This window comes from Colias philodice, chromosome 19, assembly GCF_061535455.1.
Source record: "Colias philodice isolate Cphi_HAF_F1 chromosome 19, ilColPhil1 Martin Lab GWU primary, whole genome shotgun sequence".
Classification (NCBI taxonomy): domain Eukaryota; kingdom Metazoa; phylum Arthropoda; class Insecta; order Lepidoptera; family Pieridae; genus Colias; species Colias philodice.
The window spans coordinates 8056923-8079431 of NC_143104.1; the positions used below are offsets into that span (position 1 = coordinate 8056923).

The following is a 22509-nucleotide window of genomic DNA, read 5'->3' on the forward strand; positions in this document are numbered from 1 at the left end:
CAGCACGGGCAAAATACAAACTCAAGACGCATGATCAATTTTCTCTGTCCCTATCGCTTTTATGGAAAGCGCTCCACTAGCGAGCAAATATTGATTTAAATAAATAGGACAAAAATTCCTATGCCCAAAACAATGTGGACGTGAAATACCATTAAAATGTGGAGTAAAGCTGTGTTGTGTTTAACGACTATACACTTTTATAGTAAGTGTTTTATATATTCCTGGTGGAAAATTATAATGAGTGGGTACGGTTAATGGATATGTATGTACAGGTGTAGCAGCACAAGGCGAGTGTACCGATTTACACGGTAGAACTGTAACCAATGGATTACACTATATCCCTGGCCCAGATACATGCACGCTCTGCATATGTGACAATGGCTTACCCAGAGTATGCAAAGCGGTTTTGTGTTCACCTCCGCAGGTATCTTTTATTTATAACAAAAAAAAAATACTCGACAAAAGTCAGTTCAAAAGTACCTACATAAAAATCAAGTATTTAATAGATTTATTTCATGAATTAGATCAATAAATTGGACAAAACTGTAGTTAGATTTATTCTGATTGGAAATGCGGTTAGTGTCATGTGAATAATAGGTATTTAAATTATGCTTTGTTTAGACATGTCATAAATTTTAATTATGCACTCATTAACATTGTAGTAATGCATTCTAAAACAATGTTATTGTAACTATTTCTAACATTATCCATTAATTAAATTATTAATATACCGCTGCTATAATCTTCTGTAGATTTTACAATTTATCAATAGAGATCACGGCCACAATACTATCTATATACTTTTTACTTTAAAAATATTCAAAACATAAATTCTATGGGTATCATGCTGTAATATAATATTTTGAGCTTAGATTAATTACAAAAAATCTATATGCTTTTAACATTTTTTGAATAGAGTATGAATTTATGCTTCTTGAAATTCAAATATTATTGCTTTTTAATAATAACCAACCCTTAACTTTTTTAATTTGAATTTGTTATGTTTAATTTTAATCTATACATTATTACATTCTTGCTTATTATATTGGCAATTTCAAAGATATTTATTTATAAGTACTGGCAGAATGAACTGAATTATGCATTTATTAAATACTAGCTTACCGCCCGCGGCTTCACCCGCTTTATCTAAAACCTAATAAATTATATACCAAAACCTTCCTCTTGAATCACTCTATCTATTAAAAAAAACCGCATCAAAATCCGTTGCGTAGTTTTAAAGATTTAAGCATACAAAGGGACATAGGGACAGAGAAAGCGACTTTGTTTTATACTATGTAGTGATAATAGTGCTGTAGTTATCATTCCAATAAGAAAAAAAGAATATTATATCTTATATGTTTTATATTAATTATGTATCAATTAATTTATGATGATATTGTTTTTATATGATAATTGCACTTATTTTACGGTCTATTTAGGTTAGAAATGCATAAAAAATTATTCTAGAATGTCCATTGTTTATGGAAATGATGGTTTAAAAGATTACATTTGCTTTCTACATGCATTGTTTTATAAGTACTTATTTTTCCGCTTTGAAAACAAGGTCAGGCACAGGCAAAATATATAAATATAAATTTTCCTTACTTTCTCAAACTACTCTATACCTTTTCAATTGATCTACTTTTCCTAGAGGAAAGTAAGCATACAAGACTGTAGCCAGAAAATGTATATTTTTTTAATTATTAAAAATAATCCTGAAAATAATTGTGGTACATTTTATAATAACGGTAACACCATTCTTAAACATTTACATTTTTTTAACTGAATGAAAGATGAACATAAACAATGATTCATATTACACCATGTCATTACTGAGCTCGATCAAACATTATTGTATATTTTTTGTATGAAGTGATTCATGCCTGACTGTGGTCTGTACACGGCGTTGTTCCGGTCGGGACACCGCGTTAAAAATTATATAGATATTTAATATATACATACTTATGAAAACAAATTCTAAGTCTCAATTTCTCTCAAAAGGATTGCCGATCGTTTCGTGTCGGCACCACTTGCTGTGAATTCATCTGTTTGGACGATGTAGTGAAACCAGCAGAGGGTGTAGAAGCGAACCTTCGGGTCGCAGCCGGGGGCGCCGCTGCGATTGTACTGCTCACTATAGCACTTGTTGTGTATAGAGTTAAGAAACAGAAACGACGCGGACGACCTACACATGCGGACGATCAACGCAGTTTGACTAGCATTGGGTATGTTTAGATAGTTATTTTGGCTAGTTATTTTACAGTTTTCAGGGTATTGTTTAAAATAATACGACATACCTTATAATAGCAATAAAGAATTTTTTTATGTATAAACAAACACAACAGACTAATAATAACAATAGAGTAAAAAATAAAACAAACATGTTGTATTGTACTTTGTAATTTTTCACACGTCTTAATATCATTGTTTTCTGATGGTTATTGTTAGCTTATTCATGTGAAAATAGGAATCGTAAGTCCAGCTATTAAACACAGCACAACAACCTAATAATATAAGTGATAGTGGTCGTGAAAAGTAGAATGTTTATCTTAGGCAAGGACCACAGAACAGTAAAAACATATAGAAGTGCTATAATGTCATATTAGTATGAAAACCAGTGTCGCCAAACCCACACATTTAAACCGATAGTTATGTATAGTGTACTGTCACTACAAGTAAACTATGTCTTTGATTGGACAGCTTAATTTGAGTAGAAACTGACTTAGGTTAGAAATTCAGCATTTCAATATGTAACCTAACGCACCATGTTACGGTTTATTTTAGTATAACATCCCTAGGTATTTTAGCTGATTTGTTTCTCATTGCTCAGAAATTCCAAATTCGAAAACATTCAGCTACTCTACAACAGAGGGCGTTAGTTTTCGATAGATATAACTTTGAACCTCAACACATAGAGATAAGGTTGAAATTTGTGTCACTCAACATTAATGACATTAAGTTGATATTTATCTGATGCAATGCTCTAAGAGATGTCAGCCTTGTTATCGATAATTCTCAAATAAATATTTTTTTGTGCATTTTTTCTTTCTATTATATGAGTATAGTATAATGCGTCACATTTTGGAGTATGTTTATTACTACTAAGTACGTCTTTTCATATTATTATTATTAAATAAATAAAACCGGCCAAGTGCGAGTCGGGCTCGCGCACAAAGGGTTCCGTAGCAGCAAATATAATAAATTACAGTTAAATCAACCTATCTCAAAAACTATAAGAGATACTTTGATCAAACCAAAAATCGTTGAAAGAGTTAATTAGCATGCATCACCTCTATTTTTTTTAGAATTTTATACCCCGTAGTTATAAAAATAGAGGGGGGGGGACATACTTTTTACGACTTTGAGAGCTGATATCTCAAAAACCGTTCACTTTAAGAAAAATGTTTTTTAGAAAACTTTATATCATTTTAAAAGACCTTTCCATTGATACCCCACACGGGTATGTACATCGAAAAAAAAAAATTCATCCCTCAGTTACATGTATGGGGGGCCCCACCCCCAATTCTTTTTTTTACTATTTAGTGTCATATTTTTGTAGCGGTTCATACAACACATATTCCCATCAAATTTCATCACTGTAGTACTTATAGTTTCCGAGTAAATCGGCTGTGACAGACGGACAGACGGACAGACGGACAGACGGACATGACGAAACTATAAGGGTTCCGTTTTTGCCATTTTGGCTACGGAACCCTAAAAACGGAATAGAATAGTATAAATCTATATTTACAAAATACAAACAGAAAATATGCATTATTTTAAATCTTGAACTGCTGTAGGTTTGATGTATCAGTGGCTTTTGTTTGACTGCTTAGTGCTGTTCGACATCCAGTTAACTTGTCACGTTGCATTTATCCATTTCTCTTTTAAATAAGCCTCTTTGGTAAATCGATAAAATAAATTGGACAAATGAAAGCTAAGGAAAAATAAAATAAAATTTAATATTTATAATGTTTGTCTTTTCTAAAGTATCGATACTGTCGATATGCGCCACAAGCATCACTAAACCGACATTCGTTTGTTTATTGCAATAATATTCTAGAAAGTCTTGTTTGCTGTTCAATCTATAATAGTACTAATTTCTTATGGGTTAAGGTTCATTTTGACTAGATATTTGTGTACAATTTTGACAAATTACGACAAGCGAAGTTATAACATAAAATATAATTAATATATGTAAAATAAATAAAAATAAGACTTACCGATGCAGATGGTATGAAATGCCTCCATTGCTGATATTATTTCGTCTGCTATCATTTTTGCACTCTAATACTGAACAACACGTCCTAATTAATGAATAAATATGGAAAAAAGGTTTGACAGCTGACAACCGACTCGAATATTTTTCTGCGCACAACTGAGAGCAAGTTAGGTGATCTTACCTTACTTGTGACACGTGGGCCACGCCCACATCACACTTCTATTTGTTTTTACTGTTCTGTGGCAAGGACACACCCCGGACACTCCATACAAAATTATCGTTTTGACAGTCACACTGTAGAGACTGCAAATGTGTGTGTTAACGCTTTATGGTTGGCACATTTGTGACTAGCGTAAAAAAAAAAATTCGCGTTTTTCTGATGAAATACATCCGTATGTTTGATTAATGTTGTCAATCTTTGTTGCGTATCGTCCTTGCAGAAAAATGTGGCCCATTTTAATCACGATCGCGCGGGGTGAGGTAAGTGTTTAATTTTGGCGGGAGGCGGAGAGTGTCCGTTCTGTAGCGTTTAGCTACTATGTATTATGTATTCTGTGGCAAGGACATTCATTTCTAGTAATTTTTCTAGGTATATAAGTGGAAGTATGGGGTACATGGGCAGTGGGTGTGAAACAGCGTCTGGCGCGTGGAAGCCCTCAGCTCAGTACCTACCGAGGGGCGAAGCACCCCCTCCATACGACGAAGTTATTGCACAATGCCGACCTGATTCACTACGGTAATCCATACTTATATTATAAAAGCGAAAGTAACTCTGTCTGTCTGTTACTCAATCACGCCTAAACTTCTGAACCAATTTGCATGAAATTTGGTATAGAAATATTTTGATACCCGAGAAAGGACATAGGCTACTTTTTATTGCGAAATATGTACCACGGGCGAAGCCGGGGCGGACCGCTAGTAGATAATAAAATTCAGTCTAACATCAAATATTAATTAACTTGTAGTGTATTAATTTTGTAGCAATAGTGTTACATTTTGATTGTTTGATTGCCAATTCCATGTGTAAGTATGGATGGATATCCTGCTATTCATATCCTTAGCAGAGTATCCTGCAATTTATCACCATGTAGTAATTATATAAATCAGTTTAAATTTCACAAAAACTGCTCTTATCATTATCCTACTATGTACTATTATAAAGGCGAAAGTTTGTAAGTATGGATGTATGGATGTTTGTTACTCTTTCACGTAAGAACTACTGAATGGATTTGAATGAAACTTTACCACAATATAGCTAATACATCAGAATAACACATAGGATAAGTTTTATTCCGGAAATTCCACGGGAACGGGAACTATGCGGGTTTATCTTTGAAAATGCGGGCGAAGCCGCGGGCGGAAAGCTAGTATGTATTACATAAAGTCGAAAATACAATACATTATTCTTATACTATGCAGATTAACGAACGAAACAGCGTTCCATCGCACGTACCCATCGACTGTGGAGTCCATTACAAGGCCCGAAGACGCGATGCAATGTGTTGGACACGGATATGTGAACCTTCCGCGGCCTGTTACTCAAGTAAGTTGTTTTTGAAGTGAAAACTTCTTTAGCGGCGTTTTGTATAAAATCTTAAACTCGCGTCAGGACACGTGGCCTGATCGAAAAAGCGTAAGACCGATGTTTTTTTAGCCCTTATATTCCATGCGTAAGACGGATTCCAAAATATCAAACATGCTGAACGTTAATAATCAAGTTTTCACTTCTGCCGGCACTCCCGGAGTGCAACCCGTCTTTTTTTTTAATTCTTGTTTTGAAACGACTAACGGAGCAGTGATATGATCTAATTTGTAAATATTTTTTTATGAATTTTCGCCGATTTCGCTGTCAAAAATGAATTGATCTTCATTGATTGAGAAGAATATTTAACTTAAAATGCAACTGATTTATCAATAGCAATTCTTATAAACAGCTTAATTGTTTTTGATAAGACTGTATCCAAGATTCCAACTCGATTAACGCACAAAAAAAAGACGGGTTGCACTCCGGGAGTGCCGGCAGAAGTGAAAACTTGATTATTAACGTTGAACATGTTTGATATTTTGGAATGGTATCCGTCTTACGCTTTTTCGATCAGGTCACGTGTCCTGACGCGAGTTTAAGATTTTATACCCATTACAGAAAAAGTGCTCAACGCCGCTAAAGAAGTTTTCACTTCAAAAAACCATAAAAGTAAGAATATCGCAACGGAAAAAAAGTCTATGATGTTCGAGGATTTTTCCGGTTTCATCAATTTACATAATTTATTTTCTATTTATTAATCAACATAATTAAGTATGATAAGGTTTTAGCATGAATATTCAATAGCAATAGACAGTTAGTTTCGCATTTTTTTTCGTAGTTAGTTTGGATAAGTACTATTTTTTTACTTTTATTTGTTTACAATCTATTTATGCGTAATAGATTGTAAACAATTGATTTTTTTCTCTTATAAAAATACTTACTGATTCTTTCATTCTCGTATTGTAAATATGTAACTTAAGACATAAATAGGCGGAATTTTTAAAGGACATTTATTATGAAGACATCAACACAGATAACATTCGTTATGTTAGTGTTTTATTTTGTTTCTGAATGTTAGCGCCACTTATACTTATATCAAATCTATTTATTATATTTTAATCACATTTTGATGGCATCACTAAGTGACCTACTATTTTATATTCTTTACAACATCACTCAAAAAGCGATAAAATGATTAATTTCCATTTTAGATTTTGAAAATCCTTTAGCACAACTACTTAGTGAGTCATGATTTAAAAATTAAAAACGTAGTATCGATATAAAATCCGTATGAGTCACAGTTTAACATGACGTAGAAGACTAGCAAAAAATACTTAATCGAATAATTAAAGTTAATTGCACTCACACGTGACTGTAATAATTATTTTTATACACTATACACGATTACAGTATTCATACCTAAATGTAACCATAAAATTGTTAACAGTACGAAAAATAATACGTTGAATTTAAAGCCGATGTTCTAATGGATCGCAATTGATCTAGTTGGCAACCGCGCAAGTTAATGTCTGATCTTACAGTTTTTACAACTTTACGGCGACATTCAGATTCAGAACGAAATACATTTAAGCATGCACCTTACTTAATTGGTTCAATGACTATTATATGGAATTGTTAGTGATGCAATACATTTGTTTTACACTGGACTTGAATGACTAATCGGAAGCAAAGTACGCGAGTTTGTTATCAATTAAATTTTATACGTGTGCGTTGGTTCACGTTATTGTCTGAATTAGGTAGGGTCAAAATAGGGCTCTATAGTGAAAACACACTTCTATTTGAATGAAAATGTAACCTTATTTGGAAAATGTTTTGCTCTATATTATGAAATAAAGTGTGATGAAAAAGTATTAAAATAATTATCACTTTTTTTAAGTATACATATTATAATTATATTAATATTAAATATAACTAAATAATGCGTCGTTACCTGTGTTAAAATAGAAAATTGCTGTTCAAGTTACATAAAACACTAGTTAGGTTAATTACCGAATTCAAACACATGTTACGGTATACATAAAATTTAATACATATATCATGTATATTTCAGATAGCAAACACCCAAAACTGTTTCAACGCACCCCTACTGCAGCCGGTGCACGTCCCGGAGCGAGAGACGAACATCATACCGCATCATCCGTTGCCGCCCAATGGTAATATTATGTAACTGATTTCCTTATCATCACTACGTAGTATAAAAATATCGATAATAAATCGCTTTCCACCCTTTTCGTGTGTATGCTTAGATCTTTAAAAATTACGCAACAGATTTTGATTGTGTTTTTAAATAGATAGAGTGAATAAAGAGGAAGGTTTTATAATTTATTAAATAAGGCAAAGCGCGCGAAGCCGCAGGCGGAAAGCTCGTTTTTTAAATATTGATTATTTATTTAAACACGATAACTTAGATATAATTTTTTAAAGAATGGAAAAAGTTCAATTACGAGGCGTGATTCGAACCCGCGCGTAAAAAATATTTATAAAGCATTTGAATGCCATAAAATCAAAATATTAAATTCAACGATAACTTAGAGTTTATTATATCTATACTTAATATTATAAAGATGAAGAGTTTGTTTGAACGCGCTAGTCTCAGGGACTACTGGTCCGATTTGAAAAATTGTTCCGTTCTTAGATAGCCCATTTATCGAGGAAGGCTATATTATATCAACAGGAGCGGAGTAATGCGGGTGAAACCGCGGAGCATAGCTAGTTTTTGGATATAAATTTAATTAAAATTATTTGCAATTTCCAGTGGTGGGTTTCCCGAGCGCGGTGCGCTTGACGGGCTCGCTGGGCGCGATCAGCAACCGCGCGCTCAGTGTGGCGCGCGATGAGCACGAGCGGGAGAGGGAGAGAGAGAGGGAGAGGGAGCGACCGCATAACGTGCCTGGATTTTATACTACGCATACTTCGCTGTGAGATTTGTTATATTATGTTGTTGAAGTGAAAACTTCTTTAGCGGCGTTGGGTATAAAATCTTAAACTCGCATCAGGACACGTGGCCTGATCGAAAAAGCGTAAGACGGATTTTTTTTAGCCCTTATATTCCATGCGTAAGACGGATACCATTCCAAAATATCAAACATGTCTTTTTTATTTTTTATTACTGAGGGTAGACGTGCTAGGCGGGCGTCATTTGCGGGAGCCGGTCGCCGACTGGACTTTGATCTTGCCTGGCTCGTGATGAGTATAGGGTCAAATACGTTGTTCACTCGCAGACACCGCACGATCCCGCGGCTGTCAGCGACGGAGGCGGGCGCGCTGAGCCGAGCGGAGCGCGCGTGCGGGTCGGTGCGGCGCTCGTTCCACCGGCCCGAGCCGCCGCGCGCCGCGCCCGCCCCGCTGCACCCGCGCTCCGTGCCGCGCAACCTGGACACGGCGCACGATGCGTTACCTGCGCTTGGCGTGCTCAACGGGTATGTGTCAGTGACAAGCGGGCGTGCTGAGCCGAGCGGAGCGCGCGTGCGGGTCGGTGCGGCGCTCGTTCCACCGGCCCGAGCCGCCGCGCGCCGCGCCCGCCCCGCTGCACCCGCGCTCCGTGCCGCGCAACCTGGACACGGCGCACGATGCGTTACCTGCGCTTGGCGTGCTCAACGGGTATGTGTCAGTGACAAGCGGGCGTGCTGAGCCGAGCGGAGCGCGCGTGCGGGTCGGTGCGGCGCTCGTTCCACCGGCCCGAGCCGCCGCGCGCCGCGCCCGCCCCGCTGCACCCGCGCTCCGTGCCGCGCAACCTGGACACGGCGCACGATGCGTTACCTGCGCTTGGCGTGCTCAACGGGTATGTGTCAGTGACAAGCGGGCGTGCTGAGCCGAGCGGAGCGCGCGTGCGGGTCGGTGCGGCGCTCGTTCCACCGGCCCGAGCCGCCGCGCGCCGCGCCCGCCCCGCTGCACCCGCGCTCCGTGCCGCGCAACCTGGACACGGCGCACGATGCGTTACCTGCGCTTGGCGTGCTCAACGGGTATGTGTCAGTGACAAGCGGGCGTGCTGAGCCGAGCGGAGCGCGCGTGCGGGTCGGTGCGGCGCTCGTTCCACCGGCCCGAGCCGCCGCGCGCCGCGCCCGCCCCGCTGCACCCGCGCTCCGTGCCAAGGAACTTGGATACGGCGCACGATGCGCATGCGTTGGATGCGCTGCCTGCGCTTGGCGTGCTCAACGGGTACGTAATTTGTACCTAATTACAAAATTTTTTTTTATCCAAATAACCCATTGAGCCCCGAACGGCCCGATCGGTCCACGACACAATAGACTTTCTATTGTGTCTGTTATTCCGGGGCCTGAGTTAATAAGATGGACATTTTCAGACGTTATAAGTGTTAATTCTAACAAATCAATTATGAGGTAAGATACCGCGGCATACATAGCGTGCCGAGGAACTGGAACACGGCACATGATGAGCACGCGTTGGACGCGCTGCCCGCACTTGGCGTGTTTAATGGGAACGTGGTGCTAATGTTATGAATGTATTTATTTGGTTTCTGAATAGATATACATTTTATATGTATTATAATATATTTGGAGTGTGACATTATTAGCATGCATAGCGAGGCCAATTAAAAGCAAATACAACATACATTTTTAAGTTATTGTAAATTACATATTTGAGTTATTTTCAAATTTTTTCCACATCAAAACGAAATTTCATTTGTATCCAAATAACTGCGAATGCTTCGGCACGATTTTTAGACGGGTAGGTGTTATTTAAAAAGCTATAATATTTTTTTATCACGGCATTCATATAATATGTATACGATCAAAAAGGAAATTCTATTTTGCAATTATTTTTATAACAATTAAATTAAAATTTAACAATTATCTTTGTTATTTGCATACATTTATCAGACGCTAACGCAATTACAATAATAAAATATTTTTTTTTATCATTTTTAACTAATTATCTGTTATACAGTTATGTTAAAATACATCTTAAGCTGTATCAAACATTTTAGGACACTGAAATCGTCCGGCGGTCGATCGCGCGCACACAGCGAGGAGCAAGTCATGTGCGACAAGCCGAAGAGCGCCAAGCCTCCAGCACCGGCCCCTCCCCCGCACGCCTCCCACACTCCCCTCCCCCCGCTCACCCCGCACCCCCCGCTCCCCCCGCTCACCCCGCACGCCCCCCTCCCCCCGCCGCACATGCCGCACCCCCCGCTCCCCCCGCTCCCCCCGCACACCCCGCTCCCGCTGCCCCCTGAGCCAACGGCCCCGCAGAACACGTTGCCGCTCACTGTTGATAAGGTAAAATAGATTTAGAAGTTTGTTGTGCAAATAATGTTTATTTTATTGTTTATTTTGAAAATAATAAGTGGAAAAATTTGTGGCATATTCATGTTATTTTGTTATTTCATGTTGTGTACTATTCAATACACGTGTAATATTAAAGACCAAATCAAAAATAAAAAATATATTTATCAAAGTAGATGATATTTTCAAGGATTCTTTTTGATCAAAAACATAAAATATTAAAATTGACAAGATAAAAAAAAATCACGAAGTTACCTCTAATTTTCACTCTTACGTCTTACTTGACATGGTAATATTTATTATAACACGAATCATCTAATAGAAGATTGGTAATTTTGCTTTATACCTCCTCTTAATAGACATTTCAATCATACACATAAAAAGTATGTCACGTACCTACACATAATGTTTAAAAAGCGTATTAAAAATTAAAATGTAACGTATCTGTTATATTTATTTATTTTTTCATCTTTGACTTACAGTATAAAATATACACCACATAATTTTTTTTATTACAGCCGTCATGCGTGTGTAGCTACACAGGCGGCACAAGCGAAGCGGGCGATGCGAGCGAAGCGGGCGCGGCGCGGGGCGAAGACGAAAGCGACGACTATCGCAGCGAATGTGCTAACTGCAAGTCCACGGATGAGGCTGGGTGAGTGCGGTTTTAATACTAAATTGTTAACTAATATAAACTCACTGATTTGGTACAAAATTACATAATTCCTATAAACATTGTGAAATAACTAATATATACTCACTGATTTGGTATTGGATTTAAATGTGATTTGTTTCAAGTCGATAATAAAAGCCTGTCCATTATGTTATGATGAACCAATTAATATTCGGAATGCGTTATGGCATTTATTCCTTGCCGCGAAGTGTTGTGTTCGAATAGCACGTTAGACACTTACATGTAATAAGGAATTTTGCAATGTGGTCTTTCACAACGCGTTTTATATGTGCAGCATGATAATTCACGTAAACGCATGTCATGCTTACATTACAGTCTAGGGATTACTTTAGGGACCTCCATAATATATGTACATATTATTATAAAATCGAAGGAAGTCAAAACTGTACCTACATTTAATATTTTGTAAAAGAATACTTGGGGCGTGATCTACAATATATACCGAAGCCAAAAATACATTTTTTTGAATTTTTGTCTGTTTGTCTGTATGTATGTCCGGGCTAATTTCAAAAAGTACTGCATGGATTTACTTCAAATTTGGTACAGAGATAGCTCGAAACCTGAGGAAGGACATAGGATAGGATATTTTATCCCGGAAATCCCACGGGAACGGGAATTATGCAGGTTTCAAACGTAGAGTGAACAGGTACCTTCTAGGGAAGCGCGTTCCATCTTAGACCACATCTCAGCTTAACATCAGGCGAGATTGTGGTCAAGCGCTTCACTATCGACAATAAAAAAAAAATTGGTTGTCTGTAAAGTCGGTTTACTGACGATAGTTGAACGTGACAACGTCCGATTGTGCTTCTTTGTCGCTCGTTCCGCGCTCTCGCTTGCACTTCAAGCCTTACATGGAACGCCTCAGAGCGAGGTAACGCCGCATGAGTCATGTTTTTTCGTGCGTGCAACCGGCTCTATCGAATTATAAGACGTTGTCACGTCAAAAAAGGTTTTTCTTTACTGCGCGGACGAAGCCGCGGGCGGAAAGCTAGTTAGATATATTAACCCATTGAGCCCCAAGCGGCCCGATCGGTCCCAGACACAATAGATTTTCTATCGTGTCTGTGGTTCCGGGGCCTGAGTTATTATGTAATTATCGTAATGTCCGGCATCAGCTGGGAGGAGGGCGGCACATGGTCGTGCGGCACGCAGACGCTGCAGCGGCGCGCCCCGCCCCCCGCGCCGCCGCCGCCGCACACCGCCACGCTGCCGCAGCCCGTCACCAGGCACGAGTATGTAACTATCGTAATGTATCAGCTGGGAGGAGGGCGGCACATGGTCGTGCGGCACGCAGACGCTGCAGCGGCGCGCCCCGCCCCCCGCGCCGCCGCCGCCGCACACCGCCACGCTGCCGCAGCCCGTCACCAGGCACGAGTATGTAACTATCGTAATGTATCAGCTGGGAGGAGGGCGGCACATGGTCGTGCGGCACGCAGACGTCCTTACGGACGATCTTATCTCGGGTGTGGTTTAGTTTAGCGTAAGCCGTAAGCAATAAATAAATAATAAATAATAAATAAATAAATAAATCTTTATTTCAGATATCAATATCCATACATAATATAATTACACATACATTTACAATTTGGCATATATTTGGGACATTTAACTTTACAACATTTAACTTTAACTTATTTATCAGTATAAAAAACAATTGAACTATTTACGGTTCCTACCTAAATGAACACACAACCAATACCTAAGAATGGGACTGTTCAAGTACTCGGAGAGCGTATTTATGATTTTGTTATTAGAGGAGCGTATACGTGACCAAAAAGATGCTATTTAAGAGCTATTACGCACTGTCGACCAGTCGCCGGCGACTCAGTCTCTCGGCGACCAAAACAGAGAAACTAGGGGCAGGAAACCAAGCCAAGCGACAGTATTCTAAGTACATTCGTGCTGAATCCGGTCCCTACAAGAGTCGCTACGACAGTTGCTTGCAGTGCGAACACTCCCATTTGAAGCCGTGCTTCTATTGGTCGCCGGCGACCGCCAGTCGCCTGTGCGTCGCCACAACGCGGCGAGTCGCCGAGTCGCCGGGACGACTGACGACTCAGTGCGCAAGCCCCTATTTAAACTATAGTAAGTCACAGTCGCCGGCGACTGAGTCGCCAGCGACTGGTCGACAGTGCGTAATAGCTCTAATTATTGCGAAGAAGTCATTGATGCCGCCATCTGCAAACATGCTAGACGCACTGCAGTACCTAGGCAATTTCATTAGGATGCGGTATGCATCATTATACTGCACCCTAATGGTGCCAAAAGCTTTTCTAGTGAAATTTGACCATAATTGACAAGTATACAAATTTTGACAATATGTTTTGAATAGAATCGATTTTACCTCTTCATTACATTTAGAAAATCTGCGTGCTAGCATGTTGCATCTGACGGCAAGCGCTCGTCGCTCACGTTCAATATCCTCATCATCATTTAGGTTTTCTATGAGAAAGTGTCCCAAGTACTTAAACCGCCCCACACGTTCAACGGGTGTACTATTCAAGTAAACCTGACTAGCGTAAGCCGTAAGCAATAAGTGACCTTATTGCTTACGGCTTACGCTAAACTAAACCATACGTAATACGATAATTATAGATTACTACTTTTTCTTCCTAGTGCACTCACACTTAACTTCAACACTAAACTTAATAGCTTATGCCTTGCACGAAATCAGGTAGGTACCTACTTATTATTTTATTTTGTCACTACACATATTGTATACTTTACGAATAAAAGAATTACTTACAAAAGTCCAGTAGGTACGCGCTATTTTAGGATCGAATTCGTCTGTTTGAAGAAAACGTCCATAACAAAACTAATTAAATACTATTAAATATAAACAAAATATAAATTCGAGAGATATAGATTGACATGAAATAACATCGTTTTCAGACGCAATGCTATGGGTCAGCCATCTAACTGGGAAAATTGGTTCAACACGATCCCGGATTCCGACAGTGAGTCCGAAGAGGAATAATTTAACTGTCCATGACATTTTTATAGTTTTAATGAATTAATTTCACCATAATTGAAGTGAAAACTTCTTTAGCGGCGTTGAGCAGTTTTTCTGTAATGGGTATAAAATCTTAAATTCGCGTCAGGACACGTGACCTGATCGAAAAAGCGTAAGACGGATGGATATCAAACATGCTCAACGTTAATAATCAAGTTTTCACTTCTGCCGGCACTCCCGGAGTGCAACCCGTCTTTTTTTTATATTATAGTCACAGATCATGACGATATTTATTTGATTTTTATGCGAACTTGGTATTTCATTATTAACGATTTGTGTTCAAAATATATCGTACAAATGGATATAAATTCAAAAGTAATTATTCGATTTTAAGTATGGAAGTCCGTTTGTCGCACAAAATTATTAAAGGAATTTTTTTCCTGAATCAAAATTATAATTTTCGTGTTAGTGTTTTTCAATATTAATCTACTTAAATATAATATTATGTTATTGCACTCAGTGCAACTGTTTTATGTTCTTTTAAGATCACATTTATGCAAGTTTAACCAAAGATTTTTCTAATACATAATACATAATATATTCAATGGATTCTGATGATGTTAAAGTAAGCTGATGTTGATTTATGTATTATTGAAATGAAATTGCTTTTTAAGCTTTGAAACTTATTAAATAAGTTTAAATATACTTTTATTATTTAAGGTTTGGACGTAGTAATAATTTTAACGTCAATTTTATCAATATTCTTTCCCAGAATTTTGACAAAATATATTCCTTGATTATCTTCACTGAAATGATTTAATCATTAAACTTGATGTCTAGAAGTATTTTTATTAATCAACTTTTGAATATCTACGATCATCACAAGATTAGGACTATAATCGTCTATAAATAAATTATGAATTATGATTCTCATATTGTTGTATGAAGTCATTCCAATACACATTAAAACATCTATATTTAATCATTATGTTGTTTATAAAACACATTTTCATTAAATTTATAATATTAGGTATAGTGCCAAATAAAAGCAAAGAAGGCAATGAAAATAGGTAGATAGGTTACATAATATTATTTTTTTCGAATTACGTAGAGTAAACAGGTTGTATAAAAAAATAATAAAGTAATATTTTTGATGATAAATAGAAAGGCTAAACGAGTTCAAAGAAAATATTTTATTAATGACTTAGCATAACTTTCTGATTCAGTGTAGTATTTGTATAGATACAGTTTAAAGAAAGAATTATATTTTTTCCATTAAAATTAGTGTATAGAATAAAGTACACACAGTTTTCTTATCTCAATTCTTTTCTAGTAGAAGCTCAAATAGAATTTCTTAGAATAGTCTGATTTTTCCGTGTTTTGAAATTTTAATGCTATTTCTAATTTAGGACAGGTGTTACTTGTATGACGTATTCTTATTCTCAAAGGTAAAAAATGAAATGGTGATTAACGATTATTAATTATTAATTAAGATAATTTGGTTTAACGTGATGATATTGCATTTTTATTGCAGCTCGTTTATCTAAATTATTATTTCCATTTTTATCCCTGAATTTTTCAGATTCTATCAATCTTTAAAACTCGCTCTTTTTAGGTTTAATTTTAAAGATAAAAATAAGGTTGCGCATTGCGTATTGAATATCTGAGGCTAATATTTGTTGTATGAGAAATGGATTAAAATCTCAATTACTTTCTCTCTCTCTATCTTTCTTAAATATGCAATCTTATGCAAACTTTTTGTTACCTATATTCAAAGCAATTTTGTAATATGTATATTTTTGTTTACAAGCTTTGTTTATTTGTCTCGAAGGCAAACTTAATTTATTTTCGAATATTTAATTTATTTATGATCTGTTAAACACCCACCAATATAACTTAGCATTCCAATCATTTTTTAAATATTGTTTTAATTTTTTGAAGTTACTATAATGAATGAAATATGTGTGTAATTAAGGAAATGTAATTTTACAACTTTGTGATTTGCCAGTTGGCACCATCAGTATTATATAGATATTTCCGAACCAAATACATTAAATAAAACGAGTTGAGAAATAATTCGACTTTTATTTACACCAAACCACACATCTTTGAATTTTTTCACAATAAGTACAACATTGAATAATTTTTGAGGACGGCAACATTTAAGTATTGACACACATTTATGAGATTATTTACTGCTCTCAAGACGTGATATTTTGTTGCCATTTTAAAATAACTTTAACATCGAGATTCAAGACTAGTACATTACATCGGAAAGTACAGATGTTTAAAACCTTTGCTCAATAAGGTAAGGTTTAAGGCAATTTTTCACCTTGTGAAGATAAAGTTTTCATCTGAATCGAACCTTGTCGTTATATTATTCATTTTATAATCAAATGTATTATAATTTTGATATATAGGAGTAGATAGGCGAGTTGAGTTGTGTTTGCATTGTTTTCGGGGTCTGGAAGCCATGGTCCGCATTGCCTGTATCCAGCTTCCTATAACGATAAACATATACCTATTTATACTTAAGTCAATATAAATATCAATCAATAAGTAAACATTAGAGTAAATTTAGAGTCTTTTTTGGAAGGATAAAAAGTGGATTTATTAATATTTTTTAACTGTGAATTAATATGGATAGATACTGTTACAGTGAACATAGCTATCGTTTGTATGTTTTTAACACAGTATTTTATTATGTGTCTGTGTGTGCGTGTGTGTATGTGTGTGTCTCCCCATGTAAGTTAAAGTGTCGTGTCTTTTGTGTGTGTGTTTATATTACCGCGGTATAATTATGTGGGTAGCACGTAGCTTGCGGCGGTCGCGCGGGCAGCGACACGCGCACGCGCCAGCACGCAAGCTGGCTCGCTGAACCACGTAGTGAGCTGACTTCACGCATTTGTACCTGTATTGCAAACGTTATTTAAAGAAAAAAGCATGTTTTTCAGACAGTTGTTTAAAATAAATATTCACATATTCCTAATACTCTCTCAATATTCAATACCATAAAAAAATAGAAAATAAATAATGCTTTAAGTGGAGTTTTTGTTAGTGTTTTACAAGTATAATTCACCGAGTACTTTTTATAATAAATCGTCGTCGAGTTAAAATCTTAGCGAATTAATTAGGTACCTAGATAATTCTTCGATCTAACTTCTATAAAACTATGTTTTTGATCTGTACTAAAAAAAGATTTATATTCAAGAAAAATGTTGTGTGGTTTTATGAAACTACGGTAAAAGTGAAACTGTTCGAACGGTTCCGAACACTGCTTTGTGTAGCGCATGTCGCGTGACGGTCGGCTGCCGAGTAGGTATACCTACTCGGCAGCCGCGATACACGCGACATGCGCTACACAGACCAAAAAGTTTGAGACGATGTAATAAAAGTTTCACTTTAAAAAAATTTACTTACTGGCTCGTTAACCAACGAGTCATCAAGAGGAGGTCCGGTGTAAGGGCAGTGCAAGTATACGGCGATCAGGATGAGGTTTGTGTCAGGAACTTCGGTCGCTACGAAGGGCCACTGGCACGGTTTCGCTGAACGATTTAGTGCCTCCATTGCTTTTTTGTTCCGCTGTTTAAATAAATTAATATACATAGTGTTATATTTAGCTAAGAAAAACTCACGCATGCATTAATATATTATGGTCCCTACATGTTTAGTACCGCCTTTCGTTTTAAGTTTGTACAATATATATCATTAGACTACAAGCCCGCATAGGACAAAAATATGGGTCAAATGAACCAGCAGGGGACATATCTAGAACGATAGCAGAGCAAAAAATAATAAGATTCATCACTATGCCGTCACTTGTAAGCTGTCCAACTGAGTGCAGATGAGAATTGAAAAGTACAGGTAGACTCGGTAAATTTTGGTCATATATTTTTGTACGGCATTCTTAACCATCGATAGATCCATTAAAAATAATAAGAAACCGCTCAGTGCCGTACAAAAATGGTGGTCCACCAAGTCGGAATTTTTATTTAATTTCCGAGAGTTACCGGGGGTAAATTTGGTCATTTGACCATGTACGGCATCTGTGTCATACTATTGCTATACTGCTTTTAATCCATTATTCCGCAACGCCGTACAAAAATCATGGGGACAAGGGGAAAAAATCGAGAGTTGTAATCCCCTCTCTTTCCCCACTCCAGGGGGTCATTTGACACAACACGAAATAAATTTATTTTTAAAGTATTTTATACATAGATAATATTTTTTCATGTGCCGTACATTTTCGTTGGTTCAAAGGGGAAAAATCTGAAAAAGAAAAAAATCCATATAACGAAATGTTTGCTTTATATTTTTATAATAAAATATAAATATACATTAATATTAAGAAGCTCGAGGTGGTTAATTATCACCTTGGAAAGTCGGAGTCAGGTGGAATGGACTCCGTTAAATTGATGAACTAATAAAAAAGCTATGAACGAAAAGATGTGAATTATATGCAATCAGTCCATGAATACAGGTAAAGTCACAAGCAAATGCTAGTAATATATACATATTCAAAATGTACAAGTAAAGCGCTTTCAAATGATACCAAACACTGCATATTTATCTTAACTTTATTTTTTTACTCTGTATGTTTTGTCCGCTAGAGGGCGCCACATTAGATTTTGTGAAACCCCATATAGCCTTTAGCTAGCTGGTCGCTGGTTATCCAGTGAACAATTCAGACGCTTCTAATGATATGTCATTTGTCGAATTCTGATAAGTAGTTTAGAAGTTACGAGGGAATAGATGAACATACATACATGACCTGTAAACAACCATAACCCTCCTTTTGCTTTGCCGTAGTTGGGTAAGAATATGTTAATGCCGTACTGTATCAAATGGCCATAAAGCACCCTTAAAATTGTAGCTTTCGTCGCTTTCATCAGCCTAAAAGATGTGGTCTGCACAAAAATGTACGGCATCGTTTTTTCCTAATTTATCTATGTTAATACTATTTAAAACAACGGATAAAGTGTAGAAAACTATTATATTTCATTAATCTACGATGTTTAAACTTTAACAAAATTTCTGGTTTTGCATTTCTCTATAACTTTTTTTAGAACGGTTTCTTTTGAACGGCAATACTATACAACAATTGATTTTTACAATATCATGTTAAAAAAAAAGTTCCCGTACAGGGTCAAATGACCTTACAGCTCTTTATATCAAGAATTCGATGAAATTAAGATGATTATTGGTATACATTTAAAAGAACAATTATTTTTTGACGGCATTGCTTTTAATAGTACTTTTGAGTGCTAGATAATGTTTTGGAACCGAAGCCGTACTTAGTCAAATGACCCCCTGGAGTGGGGAAAGAGAGGGGATTGCAACTCTCGATTTTTTCCCCTTGTCCCCATGATTTTTGTACGGCGTTGCGGAATAATGGATTAAGAGCAGTATAGCAATAGTATGACACAGATGCCGTACATGGTCAAATGACCAACTTTACCCCCGGTAACTCTCGGAAATTAAATAAAAATTCCGACTTGGTGGACCACCATTTTTGTACGGCACTGAGCGGTTTCTTATTATTTTTAATGGATCTATCGATGGTTAAGAATGCCGTACAAAAATATATGACCAAAATTTACCGAGTCTACCTGTACTTTTCAATTCTCATCTGCACTCAGTTGGACAGCTTACAAGTGACGGCATAGTGATGAATCTTATTATTTTTTGCTCTGCTATCGTTCTAGATATGTCCCATGGTGGTTCATTTGACCCATATTTTTGTCCTATGCGGGCTTGTAGTCTAATATCCATAATAAAATGTATGAAACTTAATGTGTAGCACTATGATATGATAAACATTATAGAGAACATGAACATAACATTAACCATCCAAGTGAAAAAATAACACACTATTACTAGTGTAGTATTATATCATCTGTGACACTACGTTGCGTTTTGGGAACTCAAAAAACGTAAAAAATTGGTTGTCTGTAAAGTCGGTTTACTGACGATAGTTGAACGTGACAACGTCCGATTGTGCTTCTTTGTTGCTTGTTCCGCGCTCTCGCTTGCACTTCAAATGGAACGCCTCAGAGCTAGGTAACGCCGCATGAGTCATGTTTTTTCGTGCGTGCAGCCGGCTCTATCGAATTATAAGATCACGTCAAAAAAATATCTTTACCGTATTTTATTTATCAACAGATGTAAGTACCTGTAGTTCATAAATCGGTCTGGAGCGGTCACAAGTGGCAACTCTTGTGCGGTTAATAACCACGCGCTCGTCGTACAACCGCTCGTATTTCTCCCGCTCGAAGTCGCGCTGCAACCGCTTGCGGCGCTTCTCCCGCTCCACATTTGTGTCTCCGATCCCCATTGTGCCTTTTACCGTAATAATCATACTGCCATTTATAAATATGATACAATTTAATGTACAATTAATTAAAATATTAATGCTCCGGTGGGTTATGATTATGACACAAAAACTTGCTGCCTACACGAAGTTTAACATTTAAAAATAGCAAGATTAAGCACACTTTTTTTTTAAATAAACAATTTTTAAACTGAAAATAAGTATCAGTTACTTACCGGCTGTTAATAGGCTCATAGCAGTTATTAGATTCTGTGAAGCATACACAATGATCTTAATAGAACTCCAAAGAGACATGATAATTGATGGCAATCTCTGAAACAATTTTATTATTACCATTTATTATTATTAACATAGGTATTAAGTAAACTTAAACATTTAAGAACCTTGAGGAAATGCAAAAGGTATTTTTTGTGATCGTTCTAATGCTTAGATTGTGTCGAACAATAATTATTATTTTTAAATTTAAATTTCTATGAAATTGAGAATAATGTTCAAGATTCAGATCTTGAGCATCATTTCCTTTTTATTGATCTTACCGAATTCAAATTTTAAATAGACGTTCAAACATCGATCGGCGAGCGGCGGCGGCATCGGCGAGGCGAAAGCAGTTTTGTAAATGGGTGTCCCACTAGGATATGTACAGAATATGTTCATAAATACTATATATAATTGATTCAGTACTCACAGGAGCAGCTGCTTTCAGTTTTTCATGCTTCGGCGGGAAACAAACTCCCTGATAATCATGAATCCAACGTACTTTAAACACGCTTTCATTCAACAGAGCCCTCATTACCCCCGGGTGTTCAGTAGCGAGGTGTTTGTGGCTATAATTAGTTACAGTTTGATCAGAAACGATCCAGCCAGCGTCATCTATAAGCACGCAGCTCCAATTCGTATGGTCACATTGCGTTTCGCATTGAGATTTTTCTTCATGATTACACTGCATAAATGAAGGAAATAGACTTTAAAGTTCAATCATAAGACTAAGTAACAATAAAATAAAAATGAATCGTTATTGAGCTCAAATATTATGTGATAAGTTAAAAGGTACCTAGCTTTAGGCATTTACTGGGTATCAAGCTTTGGTTTCTTTAGTATTTTTGATAAGTATGTTTTTAAATATAAATAGAAAAAAATATACATACGTGTGCATTTGTGATGGATTCCAGAACATCGTCGAGATGTTTGGGGTAGAAGTGATAGCCGGCCACTCCGATGATACCTTGTTTTGTTGGGTGAGCCACAGTACGGGCTGCTGTCAGCCACTGCCATTGTGGACCTAACTGCAAAAAAAATTCTTGTTTTGATATGAACCCATTATAAATCTATACTAATATTATAACGCGAAATAATTTGCTTGTTTGATTGAAACGCTAATCTCAGGAACTACTGGTCCGGTTTGAAAAATTCTTTCGGTGTTATAGATAGCCCATTTATCGAGGAAGGCTATATATTTTCACCACAGATTTTCACGCACTTACAGGAGCGGAGCAATGCGGGTGAAACCGCGGAGCACA

At 37.0% G+C, this 22509-nt stretch overlaps 2 protein-coding genes across 2 annotated transcripts in view; one reads left to right on the forward strand and one right to left on the reverse strand.

Annotated features, from left to right (window-relative positions):
- Positions 1–16738, forward strand: LOC149480060 (uncharacterized). Its single transcript, XM_089707655.1, has 16 exons — positions 1–202; positions 273–424; positions 2002–2225; positions 4812–4958; positions 5642–5765; positions 7819–7921; positions 8524–8686; positions 8990–9187; positions 9219–9368; positions 9400–9549; positions 9581–9730; positions 9762–9926; positions 10717–11008; positions 11533–11669; positions 12824–13082; positions 14601–16738. The coding sequence occupies exons 1-16, from the start codon at positions 157–159 to the stop codon at positions 14625–14627; spliced, it is 2487 nt and encodes an 828-aa protein (XP_089563781.1). The 5' UTR covers positions 1–156; the 3' UTR covers positions 14628–16738.
- Positions 16727–22509, reverse strand: part of LOC149480061 (voltage-dependent calcium channel subunit alpha-2/delta-4-like) — a 16962-nt gene continuing 11179 nt past the window's right edge. Inside the window, exons 20-26 of the mRNA XM_089707165.1 lie at positions 22138–22275; positions 21678–21932; positions 21208–21304; positions 20834–21000; positions 18082–18243; positions 17450–17572; positions 16727–17162 (exon numbers count right to left, since the gene is read on the reverse strand). Of these exons, the coding sequence (XP_089563291.1) occupies positions 17043–17162; positions 17450–17572; positions 18082–18243; positions 20834–21000; positions 21208–21304; positions 21678–21932; positions 22138–22275 (1062 nt within the window). The 3' untranslated portion in view covers positions 16727–17042. The remainder of the gene's footprint in view (positions 17163–17449; positions 17573–18081; positions 18244–20833; positions 21001–21207; positions 21305–21677; positions 21933–22137; positions 22276–22509) is intronic.

Excerpts from the sequence above, each read along its gene's own strand:
- LOC149480060 (XM_089707655.1), top strand. The coding sequence starts at position 157 with ATGTGGAGTAAAGCTGTGTTGTGTTTAACGACTATACACTTTTATA. Across the intron at positions 203-272 it reads AACGACTATACACTTTTATA|GTGTAGCAGCACAAGGCGAG; the intron begins GTAAGTGTTTTA and ends ATGTATGTACAG. Across the intron at positions 11,009-11,532 it reads TGCCGCTCACTGTTGATAAG|CCGTCATGCGTGTGTAGCTA; the intron begins GTAAAATAGATT and ends TTTTTATTACAG.